General features: G+C 43.5%; 1 protein-coding gene across 3 annotated transcripts in view; it reads left to right on the top strand.

Annotated features, from left to right (window-relative positions):
* Window positions 1–12,477, top strand: part of NDP (norrin cystine knot growth factor NDP) — a 386,819-nt gene extending 374,342 nt beyond the window's left edge. For all 3 annotated transcript variants that reach the window (XM_078656186.1, XM_078656184.1, XM_078656187.1), the window contains exon 3: window positions 11,437–12,477. In XM_078656186.1, the coding sequence (XP_078512312.1) occupies window positions 11,437–11,664 (228 nt within the window). In that variant the 3' untranslated portion in view covers window positions 11,665–12,477. The remainder of the gene's footprint in view (window positions 1–11,436) is intronic.
* The last annotated feature ends 1,244 nt before the right edge of the window (window positions 12,478–13,721 follow it).

The following is a 13,721-nucleotide window of genomic DNA, read 5'->3' as shown; positions in this document are numbered from 1 at the left end:
AAACCATTGAAATTCCATATATAGTTAGTTGCACTAACTATATATCGCGCACCCGCAATCCACTGCTGATCATGTCACATATTACATCATTCATGACATGGTCAGTGACATCACTGATGACATCACTGATGACATCTCAAATGACATCACTGATGAGATCACTGATGACATCTCATTTGACATCAATGACCACATCACTGATGATATCATTCATGTGACAATACAATGCATCTCCTCACGTTTTAATATAACCTCTGTTTCACCCAGTGTTAAATACAGAGTATAATTTTTGAAACCATTGACACACCAATACTAGTTACTACATACGTACTCACTGATTCCTACGTCTACACACACATTCACTCATTCACCCATACAATCATTCATACATACAATCACTCATCTTTACAACACTATCATATGCACTCATACACCTATACAGACACTTACACTCTGCCACTCATCCATGGAGTTACTCACACACCTAGTCAGTCCTGTAAAGAATCAATCACACTTCCATTTTCTTGTCTATACAGTTAAACATAGAGCACCTTACATTTTCAAACATATACTAACACATACTTACTTTCTTATACAATCATTGATACAAGTACACATTGATCTGCACAGAGTCACACACCTCCCAGCCAGCCACACACACACTCAGTCTCCTATACAAATACTTGGACAATCAATCAATAACCCATATAGTTAATCATATAGCTACTGATCAACACATGCAGCAGTTTACAGAACAACAGACATAATGATGCACAAATTAAGACAGTTTACTCACTAACCCATGCACTCAGTGAGACACATTTAATCACTCACTCATACATTCAGTCATGCACCTACTAAATCCTTCGTCCAGACACTTATACATCTACTCATTCTTCAATATGTAAAACATATTTAAACTTTACAGAAACACACAGTCACTGGATGATGTCATCAGTGATCTCATCAGTGATGTCATTTGAGATGTCATCAGTGATGTCATCAGTGATGTCACTGACCATGTCATGAATGATGTAATATGTGACATGATCAGCAGTGGATTGCGGGTGCGCGATATATAGTTAGTGCAACTAACTATATATGGAATTTCAATGGTTTTGTGTGAGTAAAATAAGGTTTTTTAAATGCTAATTCCTAACTATATATGGTGTATAACCTATGGTTTTTTCAGTGAATATATATATATATATCATACTGTCCCTGTCACCAACATAGAAGGAAATCCAACCAAGCAAGAAACATACAACTAATATCGTTTTCTTTGAATCTAAAACTTAGGGTTCAACGGTGAACTGCTTCAAAGGATGGCAAGTGAACCAGAAGAACTAGTGCCACTACGCTGTTTTATCAATTGTGTTTTTAGATCATCATATATGGCAATTAGGTATATTCTGTATCTCTTTCAGAGCGGAATCTTGTTTGGTCTTTGGAGAGAAAATACTTGGCTTGCAACAATCGGGAGATGTTATTGAAAACTGGTCTATAATTATTAGGGAATTCTAAGTACACAGTGTTCCTCTTGATTAATGCTTGCATGTGTGCTTTTATTTAGTCTTGTGGAAAGATTCCTGGGGGCAGAGAATTATTGGATATGTTCATTTCTGGTATAGCAGCTGATGTTGATAATGTTCACATTTTTAAAAAACATCGAATCCTCTCAAAAATGTTAGGCTATGAGCTTCAAAACTTCACTAAAATAAAGGCCTGTGAGGACCATAATGTCTTTCACTCATAAAGAGAACATCTCAGATGGCTCAGTGTTCTTTCATCCCCATAACAATGAAATTCCATTTGTCAAGGCTTTCCTACCCACTTGCTTGCCTACGATATTCTTTTATACCCAAACATAAAATAAAAATGTACAGTCTACATGAGTGTGCCTCCTTTTGTTGGCTATTCCATTGTATTCCCCCCTCCTGCTGCCTTTTGTCATTTCCCTATCTTTCAATTTGTATTTGTCCTTGGGGCATCACAACCCACAAATATAACAAATTCTGTGCACACCTGTCTCCCCCCAAAAACTACTCGTGTGCTCTCCATGTACATAACTGTTCAAAATTAAGATAATAGATCACTAAGAACCCCTTCCACATCATGATATCAAAATGTTCCTTTATTATACAACAATCCTGAACAAAACAAGCATTGGCAAAGCTAAGAGGTCTGGCACTGGAAGCTAGCCTTTTGGCTTTGGCAATTCTTGTTTTGTTCTGTTATGGGTTTTGCAAAACGTTTTTGTTGGGGAAGCTGCTGGGCCCTAGCCAATCTAAAAGAAAAATTGGTTAAGGGCAACAATATTTTTGGGTCCGTAAAAAGCACCTCTTACCAGAGTAGCCCAGGCATCGAAGAGAACTACTTTGTGTGTGAATGTACTCCTTGTGAAAGGGCAGCATGCCGTAACTCACAGTGAAGTCAACCAGCGGCTTAAGGGGACTGACTCATTGCCCTTGATGCATGCTGGAGTGAGTGGAAGAAGAATGTAAATGACACAACAGACTAATAAATCAAGTCTGACTGAAAAGCGCTGTACACACATAATTTTAGAAAATCGAAAAAATCATGATTTTAGTAAAATCAAAAGGTATTGAGAAACACCAGACTTTAAAAGGCAATTGATCTGCTGTGAGCCTCCAGCCACTTTGAAAAGATAGATAGATTGATAGATAGATAGATAGATAGATAGATAGATAGATAGATAGATAGATGAATAGACAGACAGACAGACAGACAGACAGACAGACAGACAGACAGACAGACAGACAGACAGACAGACAGACAGACAGACAGACAGACAGACAGACCGACCGACCGACCGACCGGGAAATTGGAATAACTGGCAGAGCTAAAATCAGTAGGGGGCCTTACTTGTAGACTTGCTGCGTTGCTGAGGGCCGGGCTTTGCTCCGCTCTACCTCCTTGGCCGGGCTTGGCTCCGCCGAGCCCCTGCATCCCTGTGTTGGTACCTGTGGGCCGGGCATAGCTCAGCTTGTTCTCCGGCCGGGCTTGGCTCCGCCGGGCCCCCTCAAAACTACATTTCCCAGCAGCCCCATCGCAGCAAGGACGCCGCTGACGCAAATCGGAAGCGCCAGGAGGCGCATAAAGGCTCCCTTGGTGCCGAGGCCGGGGGGGGGGCCTTACTTGTAGACTTGCTGCGTTGCTGAGGGCCGGGCTTTGCTCCGCTCTACCTCCTTGGCCGGGCTTGGCTCTGCCGAGCCCCTGCATCCCTGTGTTGGTACCTGTGGGCCGGGCATAGCTCAGCTTGTTCTCCGGCCGGGCTTGGCTCCGCCGGGCCCCCTCAAAACTACATTTCCCAGCAGCCCCATCGCGGCAAGGACGCCGCTGACGCAAATTGGAAGTGCCAGGAGGCGCATAAAGGCTCCCTTGGTGCCGAGGTCGGGGGGGGCCTTACTTGTAGACTTGCTGCGTTGCTGAGGGCCGGGCTTTGCTCCGCTTTACCTCCTTGGCCGGGCTTGGCTCCGCCGAGCCCCTGCATCCCTGTGTTGGTACCTGTGGGCCGGGCATAGCTCAGCTTGTTCTCCGACCGGGCTTGGCTCCGCCGGGCCCCCTCAAAACTACATTTCCCAGCAGCCCCATTGCGGCAAGGAAGCCGCTGACGCAAATCGGAAGCGCCAGGAGGCGCATAAAGACTCCCTTGGTGCCGAGGCCGGGGGAAGCCTTACTTGTAGACTTGCTGCGTTGCTGAGGGCCGGGCTTTGCTCCGCTCTACCTCCTTGGCCAGGCTTGGCTCCGCCGAGCCCCTGCATCCCTGTGTTGGTACCTGTGGGCCGGGCATAGCTCCGCTTGTTCTCCGGCCGGGCTTGGATCAAAACTACATTTCCCAGCAGCCCCATCGCGGCAAGGACGCCGCTGACACAAATCGGAAGCGCCAGGAAGCACATAAAGGCTCCCTTGGTCCCTCGTCCCGCGGGACGCGCCGGACGAAGCCCGGACAAAGGGCGGACAGTCTGTGACAGTCAGGAACAGGACGTGACTGGGCTGGGCCAGGGACCCTGATGCTTATCTGCTGGTGGACTTCTGTGATCCTTACACAGTGAGACATTAACCTATTTAATTCCCTCTCAAGTATTTGTATTAGGAGTCTTGTTCTACTCTGTGTACTCTGGTAACGTTTCTTGCCTGTACCACCCTAACTATCATTCTTGGGCATGTCTAAACAAAAGGGTCCCCTAGTGCCAAACACCTTGGATAACTATCTGGTGAAGGTTGTGAGTAAAATTAACAGTGAGAGACGGCAGTCATTAGGGTTAAGTTGTTCCCCTATATCTCCTACTTCCCTCACTCTGCCCAATGCGCAACCTTCACCAGTATTAGCAGCACGGGATGACAGCAGTGATATCGTTAATCCCCATTTCTCTGCCAGTGACTTCCCCGAGCTAAACACTGCCCCCACAGTCAATCTAGAACTATCCCTGGATACTGTGGTACAGAACCTACCGACCCCTGTGCCTAGAGCAGTCAGAGCATGCAGGAAAGTACAGACCAAACGGGGGGGGGGTCTCGCTCTGCTAGAAGAAGATTAGTTTCTCCACCCAAAATCCCAGATAATGATGAGGCCATCCCGGGGAAGGGTGACACTGTGAAACTGGAGGATGACCAAATTAAAAAACTAGTAAGCATGCTCGATTTGAAGATCAAGGGTATTGTTAAACCCCTTGTGGCTAAAATCGACCAGCTTACTGCAGAGGTCAATAGACTAGATGGCCTCCTCAACAAGACATTGGAAGAAGTAGGTAGCCTATCAGCATTGGTGTCAAATGGGTGGGAAATCCAGGAGGCTCACCCTGGAGGAGGGGAGGGAGGTAGTGAGAATGTTGTACCGCAACCCCCGCCCACCCAGCCCCCAGTAAGTTAGGAGGGCCAAACTGTAGCCATAGAGGCTCCCACAACAACACTTAAAGAACCGCGCTGAGAGCGCGACTCGTTTCAATTTGTAGTGGATGCTTCTCCTTTAGTTCAGGTCCTGGCAAACGCTCCTTCTTTGACACCTGGGCAGGTAGAGTCAACAACCTCTCTGATTGATAAAGCGCTACATTGGTTGACGAAAATCATGAAGATATCTCCCTGGGGAAAACAGCAGCTAGCAGGGGAAATCATTATGGCCAGAAGGGTAGCATGGCTTGGGGATTACCCGAAAAAATTCAAGGGTGACTGTATAGCCTTGAATTTTTCTAGACCCGAGGTACTCCCAAACATATTGGCAAATTTATTCCCCCGACAACGCAGGGATTCTGATATGATCCCACTAACTCTTGACTTTTTCTAGGAGATGGAGTGTAGCGAACTTTAGTAGATCTTGGGCGAAACGGGCACCTGTGTTGAGTACATTGGGGAGGGATGTCCAAATTAGGGATGGAGGTATTAGTCTGGAAAATCGGTTTGGGGTCCTGTCCGACCTGAATGAATGTGATTGACTCTTGAGGACTGATAGATCTGCAGATATGGTGGCAACAGAGATTGGCAGAAAGTATGGCCTTAAGGGTTGGAGCGGGACACAAACTAACACGGTTCCTATACCTCGTATAATCCCATTGGAGAGATCCCACCTCACAGGGCAGTCTATAGAGAGCAGGAACCTCGGACAACTAACTGGCTTGGATCCATTTGGGGAATATGATTGCCCTGAAACAGATGGACCCCCTTCAGAGAAGAACTGCCTCGTGCCCATAAACATAGAACATCAACCAGGGACTGAGGGCGCGAGCTCAGTAGTTGAAATCCCGCAGGATTCATTTAGTACCCTACCAGGGTTGGCTTTTCTTTCATGGAACCTTGCTGGAATCGATAATAAGATAACATCCCCTGAATGGTGTAGTTTTGTTGACCAGTATGACATCATCCTCTTTCAGGAAACCTGGTCTATGGCTCCAGTTTATCGTCTGGGGTTCCTCAACTTTCATGCTTCAGCCACCAGAAAATCTAAAGGTCGGCCTGCTGGAGGCTTGATTATTTGGGTCCGTCAAGCCCTATGCTGCAAGGTGCACCAAATTAGCCCTCCTTCGAATGATATTCTGTCAGTCAAAAACAAATGGGAAAATGGTCAAGAGGTGGCTATCTACAATATCTATGCAAGGGGGACAGCATGGGGACAAATATCTGAGGTAATCTTAGCTCTTGACCAGCAACTCGAGGCACTTACAACACAGGTGTCTACTATAGTAGGTGGAGATTTTAACACCACTTTTGAACCTCTTGGTCAAGAGGAACAGTTTCTCGCTGCTGAGGAGGATAGCAAATGGGGTGTTCCCCAGCTTGAATTACCTGCTGTAAAAAGATGGTCAGCCGTAGCAATACAGCTTAAGGCCCTATGCTTAGCTAGAGGGCTTAGAGCAGCAAATGGACGCACTCCGTCCGATAGCATGGGAAAAAATACATTCGACAATGGTAGGCATTCTAGTCGTATAGATTACATCCTGGTGGATATAAGAGGGTGGTACAGTCTGTTAGATATGACTGTTAAAACTAGGATGGAAAGTGACTATAACCCACTCTGTATGGATTATCAAGCGCAGATGGGGACTAAAGAACCGAAACCGGGGTGTGGGAAGGTCACCTTGGACATTGTCGCTTCCAATAACATGCGCCACATCAAATGGGGTAGTTTTATTGAGAACCCTGAGAAACTGGAGGTTCTTAAAACTATGGTTGTCGAAGAAGTGGCTAATCTAAACACTCACATTAACAAGTCAGATTTTCCCCAAATAATGTTTGAGGCACACATCCACTTTTTCGCAAAACTCCAATTACTTTTTAGGAAATTCATAAAACCTGACAAGGGAAACAAAAAACAACCAAAGGAGGGGTGGTATAATAATGCATGTAAATTAGCCCGCCAAAACTTGAGCATAGAAATAAGGAGCAGGAATCCCATAGAAGTGAGAAAGGCTAGGGAGACTTTTAGGCTTGCCCAGAAGGTAGCAAAGAAACAATGGGATGAGGATCAAAGGCGTGATTTGAAATTAGCCTGTGGAGCGAAGGATTCAAAACAATTTTGGGCCATCGTGAAATGGGACAGAGGAGGTGCAGCTGAAGCCCCCCAGGTTTTTTACTTCATAGCACTCTACTGGAGGAACGTGGCCTTAACTAAGGGGACTCTTTATGCGGTCTTTGTAGACCTGAAATCGGCTTTCGATTTAGTCCCCCATTCCAAACTTTGGAGGGTCCTCGCTGAGTCAGGGATACCCCCGGAGCTATTGACTCTCCTCGTCCGCCTGCATGAGAGCAACTACGCCAGAATCAGATGGGGGATGCAGGGTGAGGTGACCGACTCATTTCCTGTCGAGCGTGGTGTTCGGCAGGGGTGTGTACTGGCACCCACACTGTTTTCACTATACATCAACGGTATTGTGGATCATCTTAACCGTTCTCCCACTGATGCCCCCATTTTGGCTGGGGCCCGCGTGCCTGTTCTCATGTTTGCGGACGACACGTTGATTGTTTCCCGGACCCCGAGTGGGCTCCAGAAGGCTGTGAATGCGTTCGGAGAATTTTGCCAACTGCGCGGACTTGAGATAAACACCTCAAAAACCAAGTTCATGTCCCTGAGTCAGCGGAAAACCTTCAAAGGCACAATTAATTTTAGTGGAACTCCACTAGAGCAGGTAGAAGCATTTACGTATTTGGGAATATCTCTCCAGAGTAACATGGGCTGGAAAAGTCACATTGACATGGCTGTTTTAAAGTTTCACCAGCTTGCGGGTGCCTTAGCCACAAAGCACAGAGCTTCCTTTACTAAACCAATCACTCCTGGCCTAGAGATTTATAATATGAAGGCCATAAGTGCCTCCTTGTATGGTTCAGAACTTTGGGGATTCAATTATTTGAACCAACTAACAATGGCGGAGAATAAATTCCTATGTAGTTTAGTTGGGGTCCCCCAAAGTACTCCTACCATCCCACTTTTATATGATCTTGGCAGGAAAAAAATTGAGGATATAGCACGGCTACGGCCCTTACTGTATTGGAGGCGTATCTGGACAACTCCAGAATTAGCTCATTACGCCCGTGCACTAAAGGACATCATTAGGGCTGATCGCTTTCATTCTATCTAATGGCTTAAAGAGATAAGGGGCTTTTTAACAAAGTTGGAGCTTGATCACCTATGGGTAGATGTAGACGTCCCAAGTTTCCCGTCAAAAACAATTCTGAAAAAAAAGTATTGGGAAATGATTTGGATGTCCACCCATAGTACCTGTATAAACACTAATTTAACAGGACGGTTCCTTGATTTTTAATCTCGCCCACTCTGTGAAGCTTATTGGGATATCATAGAGGGTCCGCTTGACCGAAAGCTGTATTTCCAGTTTAGAACTGGAACCTTACCTGTAAAAGCTTTCAGCTATAAGTGGTCAGCAATTCGGGATGACAAATGTCATAATTGTAAAGATCTGATTGAGAATGTATCCCACATGCTGTTTGTATGTCCCCTCTATACAAGCCCTCGTAGCAAGTTGCTAAAACCAACGTGCACTAATATGGGCACCCGGAGATACATTGAGGCGCTAAGGATATTGAAGACAGATTGTTCACCTTGTATAGCGATTGCTGTTGCTAAATTTCTAAGGTGGGCTTGGATTATACGCACTCGCACTTTAAATTCTATAGAAGTTAGCCAATGAACCTTAAGACACTTAAAAAGATGATTGATCTTGTTTTATGTATATATTAGCTGTTTTAAAATATCTTTTTAAAAATAAATGTTTTTTTTTAATTCGTAAACGACAGCCACAAAGATTTAATAACTTTTTAACATTGTATTTTTTATTGCTATTTAGTATTTATAATGTTATGTCTAATGGTTGTATTAGGATGTATAATTCTGCTTTTATGACATGCTGTCGAATAAAGCTTTTTGAAATTGAAAATCAGTAGTATAGAAGTTAAAGATATATAAGCACAATCTAGAAGGTCATAAAAGGAGGACATACAAACCAAATTGGTTTACAAATATAACTGTGATCCTCAAATAAAATATACACCAACATGACATACAGGAATACATTTAGAAATGCACTTCATTATGTGCATACTTAAAAGAAAAAAATGACAACTTAATGAAGAACTGTTTCAAATGGAAACAATTTGGTGTGTTGTGAAATAGCAGCAGTCCAACAAAAAAGGTTACTCTAAGAGGAATTTACAACACCCTCATCATGAGATAGGAATTGATAAAGCTGAAAAACCAAAATGCTGTCACTCAAAGTGACATTATCCAATGGCTGACGTGGGCTGACTCCCCACCCTGTGCTGTAGTGGGTGGAAGCAAAATGTGAATGACACAACAGACCAATGGGTGAAGACAGCTGGACGAAAGCACCTTCAAGGAAATATATTATATATATAGGGGCTTATTTGCAAGCCCCTTATACCACTGTGTGTCACTCTTAATATGGGAGAGAGTGATGTACTGGCTGTGCAAGGGGCTTGTAAAAAAGCCCCATAATGAATTAAATTAAATAAAAAAAAATAAAAGTTCTTGGCTAATGGAAGACCTAAGTGTGCTAACATGCCCAAACTCTCCAGCCAAACAAAATAAGTCCGATTCTATGGTGAATATGTCCCAACACTGTGAAAACAAACCTCAACTATGCATCCATGTGCCATTTAAATCCACCCGAGAACAGGGAAGATTTTTTCTTAACCTTTGCGATCTCGACCGTAGACCTATATTAGATGCTGGACATGCTGGCATACTCGTATAACAAATTGACTTAACACCTCGAGGAAGCCCCAGCTTACGGGCCATAGGGGGCAAAGCACATGTTGGCTGTGCCTCACAAAATTATTCTCCTTTAGTGATCACAAATGACCCCAAATAAATTTGGAACAACTAAGAGTTTCCAACATTCATTCTTGCAAGTCCTAAAATGATGCTAGAAACTGGATATGGATCTTACAAATCTTTCATAAATACCAATACTTGTCCCGGTACTTTTTTAACTGTTACTGAACTAACGGGTAAAGGGTTTCCCATTTCCAAGGCCAATGATACCAGAATTATCCTCATTCACATATAGGTTGGACAAACAACTGGATCCGTTACCCCTTCTAGTCTTTTGCCTCCGAACAAGAAACCCCCTGCGCTACTCACTCAAAGTGTTCTATTAAACAAAACAAAGCATACCCATTGCACCTTTACTCTCTACCACGAAAACCAGGAAAGCCCTCCATTGGGCCCTGTGTCATGACTGTCTGAACAAATATTTAAATGTTCAATTGAACATCCCACCACAACTTGCTAACAAATGTTCCTGTGTCTAGCTATCACCTTTGTCCATTGGAATATGCAAACACCAGTGGTGTCCCCTTATGGTGTCCCCTCAGGTAAAGTCTGCTTGCAAATACATCTCGAGTGCTACTATTACCAGGTCATTGTCTCCCATTTTCCCTGATTTCCTTGGAGAAATCCAGTATGTGGAACCTCGCCAACGGCCTAACCTACCAAATGTAAATTTATATGAAAAAGTAAGCTTATGTCCTGGGCTGGCTTTAGCGCTGGTGGCACCTGGCACGACAATCTTTTTTGGTGCCCCCTCCCCAATATTACCTCCTCTTCGGATTCCCTCACTACCACCCAGCAACAGTGCCCCTCATCTCTCCAAATACATTTCATTTGTTTAAAAGCACTGGTAAAGGCTGGCCTTACCAACACACTCAGCGGTCCACAGAAAATACAGATCTGTTCTTTGCAGCAAGCATATTAACCCTCTGTGCTACTTTATGATGAGTTAAAACTGCCACTAGATGAAACTCTGATCTCTCTCTCTAACAGGAACATTAATCACAAGAGTTAGCGTGACATTTTTATTGCTGCCTGGAAGCTGGATGCACAAGGAACTCTGCAGCAGTTGCTTTTAAATCATACATTATTGCTACGCTCAGCAACACCCCTGAGGTCAATGTCCCCCATCCCAGGTCATCACACAGTGCTGCCATACCGGTCCCACCGCCCTAGAGTTGCCCTGCTTATGTCAGTCATGTTTACTCTCTTTTAACCCACTTAAACACCCTCCAGTGTTCTCTTGACAGAATCTCAATTTCAAGACAAGATAGCCTATTTGCACTTCAACAGTACATAGCCACGTAAATTTGAAGAATTCAGCGCTTAATTTGAGCCAGGGGTTTCCGGTGCTCAGTCAGGCACTTATTTGTCAACACCAGTGCTTGTGACAGTCTTCCAAAAAGATACTTCTACACCCTAACCCATATTACTTAGTCCTCCTTTCGAGCCAGTTTACGTGTTTTTAGAATATCATTTAGTGGTGGAGTGCAAGCTAAGTTCATTCTTCAGTACTTAGCAAGAGGAAAGAGTACTGCAAACTGTTCATAATTATCTGTATGTGTATTTTGATCAAAGTCATTTTTATTTCTGATTCTTTTTTGTTTCTCACCCTCTAGATGGTCCTTCTGGCTCGCTGTGAGGGACGTTGCAGTCAAACTTCTCGCTCAGACCCACAGGTGTCCTTCAGCACCGTCCTCAAACAACCCTTCCGATCAACCTGCCACTGCTGCCGACCCCAGACTTCCAAGCTAAAAGCCATGCGACTGCGCTGCTCTGGCGGCCGAAGGATGACGGCGACCTACCGCTATATCCTATCATGCCAGTGTGAGGAATGCAATTCTTAGGAGCGCATCAACAGAGGAACCATATGCAAGCCTACCAAGGATTGGTTGGGACAAGTGATTATGCAGGAGACCTTCCAATGGGAGGTCTTCTTCCCTGAACTCTGGCAGATGTTGCACATAAGCGCACCATGACTTGCCCAAGCTAAGAATAGAACTCCTGGAACAAAACTAATCAGAAATCCATCTGGTTCTATTTTGAAGGATTTTTTTTTGGTTGCTATTGGAGATGAGGGTTTTGTAGATGTTTTCGAGTTCACACTCTTCACAATAAATGTTCCTAATTACGAATATTTCTCAGCTCATATATGAAACGATTGAGACTGTCAGGCCCCCTATTCCATATAGTTGACTGTTGTGTATCATTTCATTCCTGGGATCTGAGTTTAGTTGTCCTCAGAAAAAGACTGTGGGAAATGCTGTGGGTTGCTTGAACTTTTCTGCATCCCAGAGCTGGACAAGTATAACTGAGCTGAAAGACATGAAAACCCAATAAATAGGATTAAGTGAAACATAATAATTTGTTCTGTTAATGCCGGGCTGTTTTTTCTCTGGCCCAGAACCATTTCAGAAGACATATTGATCCATGTAGATTGTGCGGAAAATGTTTAAGCATAAATGCATGGTGCCTGAATAGCAATAACTCAGAGAGTAGGGGGGTGCTCCTGAGAGTTTAGAAGAAGTGTCTGTTATTCTCCTTAATTAAACCTTATTGTTGACTATACACAGCGGGCCAAATAGAGTTTAAGCTGATGTAAATGTTACAGTTCACCAAATAATTAAGAATCCAAAAATATATTTTGTTGCTATTTAAAATTGTGAATGTCCGTGTAATACTTTATTTCAAGATTGCAATGTAGTTCCAAGTTTTAAACGTCGGGTTTGCATTCATAACACTATTGTTAGTCATCCTGTGACAATATGCAATTGGGACAGCTAAACTATAGCCAAGTAAACTGAAATTATGCATTTTTTTTTAAACTTGTAGAAGTTCTAAAAGGAACTCTGCATCTCCAGTCGCAGTGTAACTAATTCAGTTAGCACATGGATATCAAATAAGTAACCATGGCCACTAAAGAATTAGTAAAGTAGAGACCAAAATGTGGAGCATTTATATGCACTTATGTAACCAATATTTAATACGTCACAGGAGTTTTTTTTAAAGTTGCTTTACTTTAAGAAAACAGGGCAACAGCGTTTGCTTTATCATTGTGACTGTGTTTGTGTCACTCTTCCTGGCAAGCCTGGTGGTGCCAATGATCCACACGTCACACAATAAGTAGTAATATTAGTTTTCTATACGATGACGATGTAAACTATTTAAGGTACACTAGAATGCATCAACTTGTCTAGTTCCATAAGTGGTGGACTATTCAGGAATTCAGTGAGACCTGATTACTAGAATACCTATATCACACTTTGCCCCCAAGCCCATGTTGTTAAGTACTTGGTGACCATGCAGCTTCTGAAGGAAAAAGAGGGTGATTTAATAACCATGTATATAGCAACCATTGTGCACATCTGTATGTACATGGAATCCATCATTTGGGAATAGTAAATCCACTTGTCAGTTTCAATGCCACTCTGCAGAATAACATGAAAAATATCTCATCGTGACATCTTCTTCATGGGGTTTTTACACACGTGCCACTCAAATATACCTATGTGTGGTGCATACAGACATTTCTCACCCTACATTGGCTGCATTGCTAGAGTATTAGCAGTACTGTGGACACATGACTGCATTGTGCTCTTTACATACTTTCTGCTTCTCCCACTTTTGCTATAGCCATAATTGCTGGCCTAGAGTAAATAACAATATATTAAAATGTGTATGCTAAGAGTTGTTGTTGGATCGAATTTGAATGCTCACCTGTTCTCTAGCTGACATATCGTATTCTCATAGTAATGGCGGGTAAGGATTCAAATAGAATGCAAAAAACACCTTAGGGTGTCCTCGAGACACCAAAGTAGCTAAATAACCTGGACTGTGTCTGCATGTGTCTCTTGGAGTGGTGCATTGGAAATTCAGGTGAGTGCCTTTCTTATACTACTGTAAG

This window comes from Lissotriton helveticus, chromosome 8, assembly GCF_964261635.1.
Source record: "Lissotriton helveticus chromosome 8, aLisHel1.1, whole genome shotgun sequence".
Classification (NCBI taxonomy): domain Eukaryota; kingdom Metazoa; phylum Chordata; class Amphibia; order Caudata; family Salamandridae; genus Lissotriton; species Lissotriton helveticus.
Note: the sequence above shows the minus strand (reverse complement) of the source record. Positions and strands in the feature narration are given on the sequence as shown.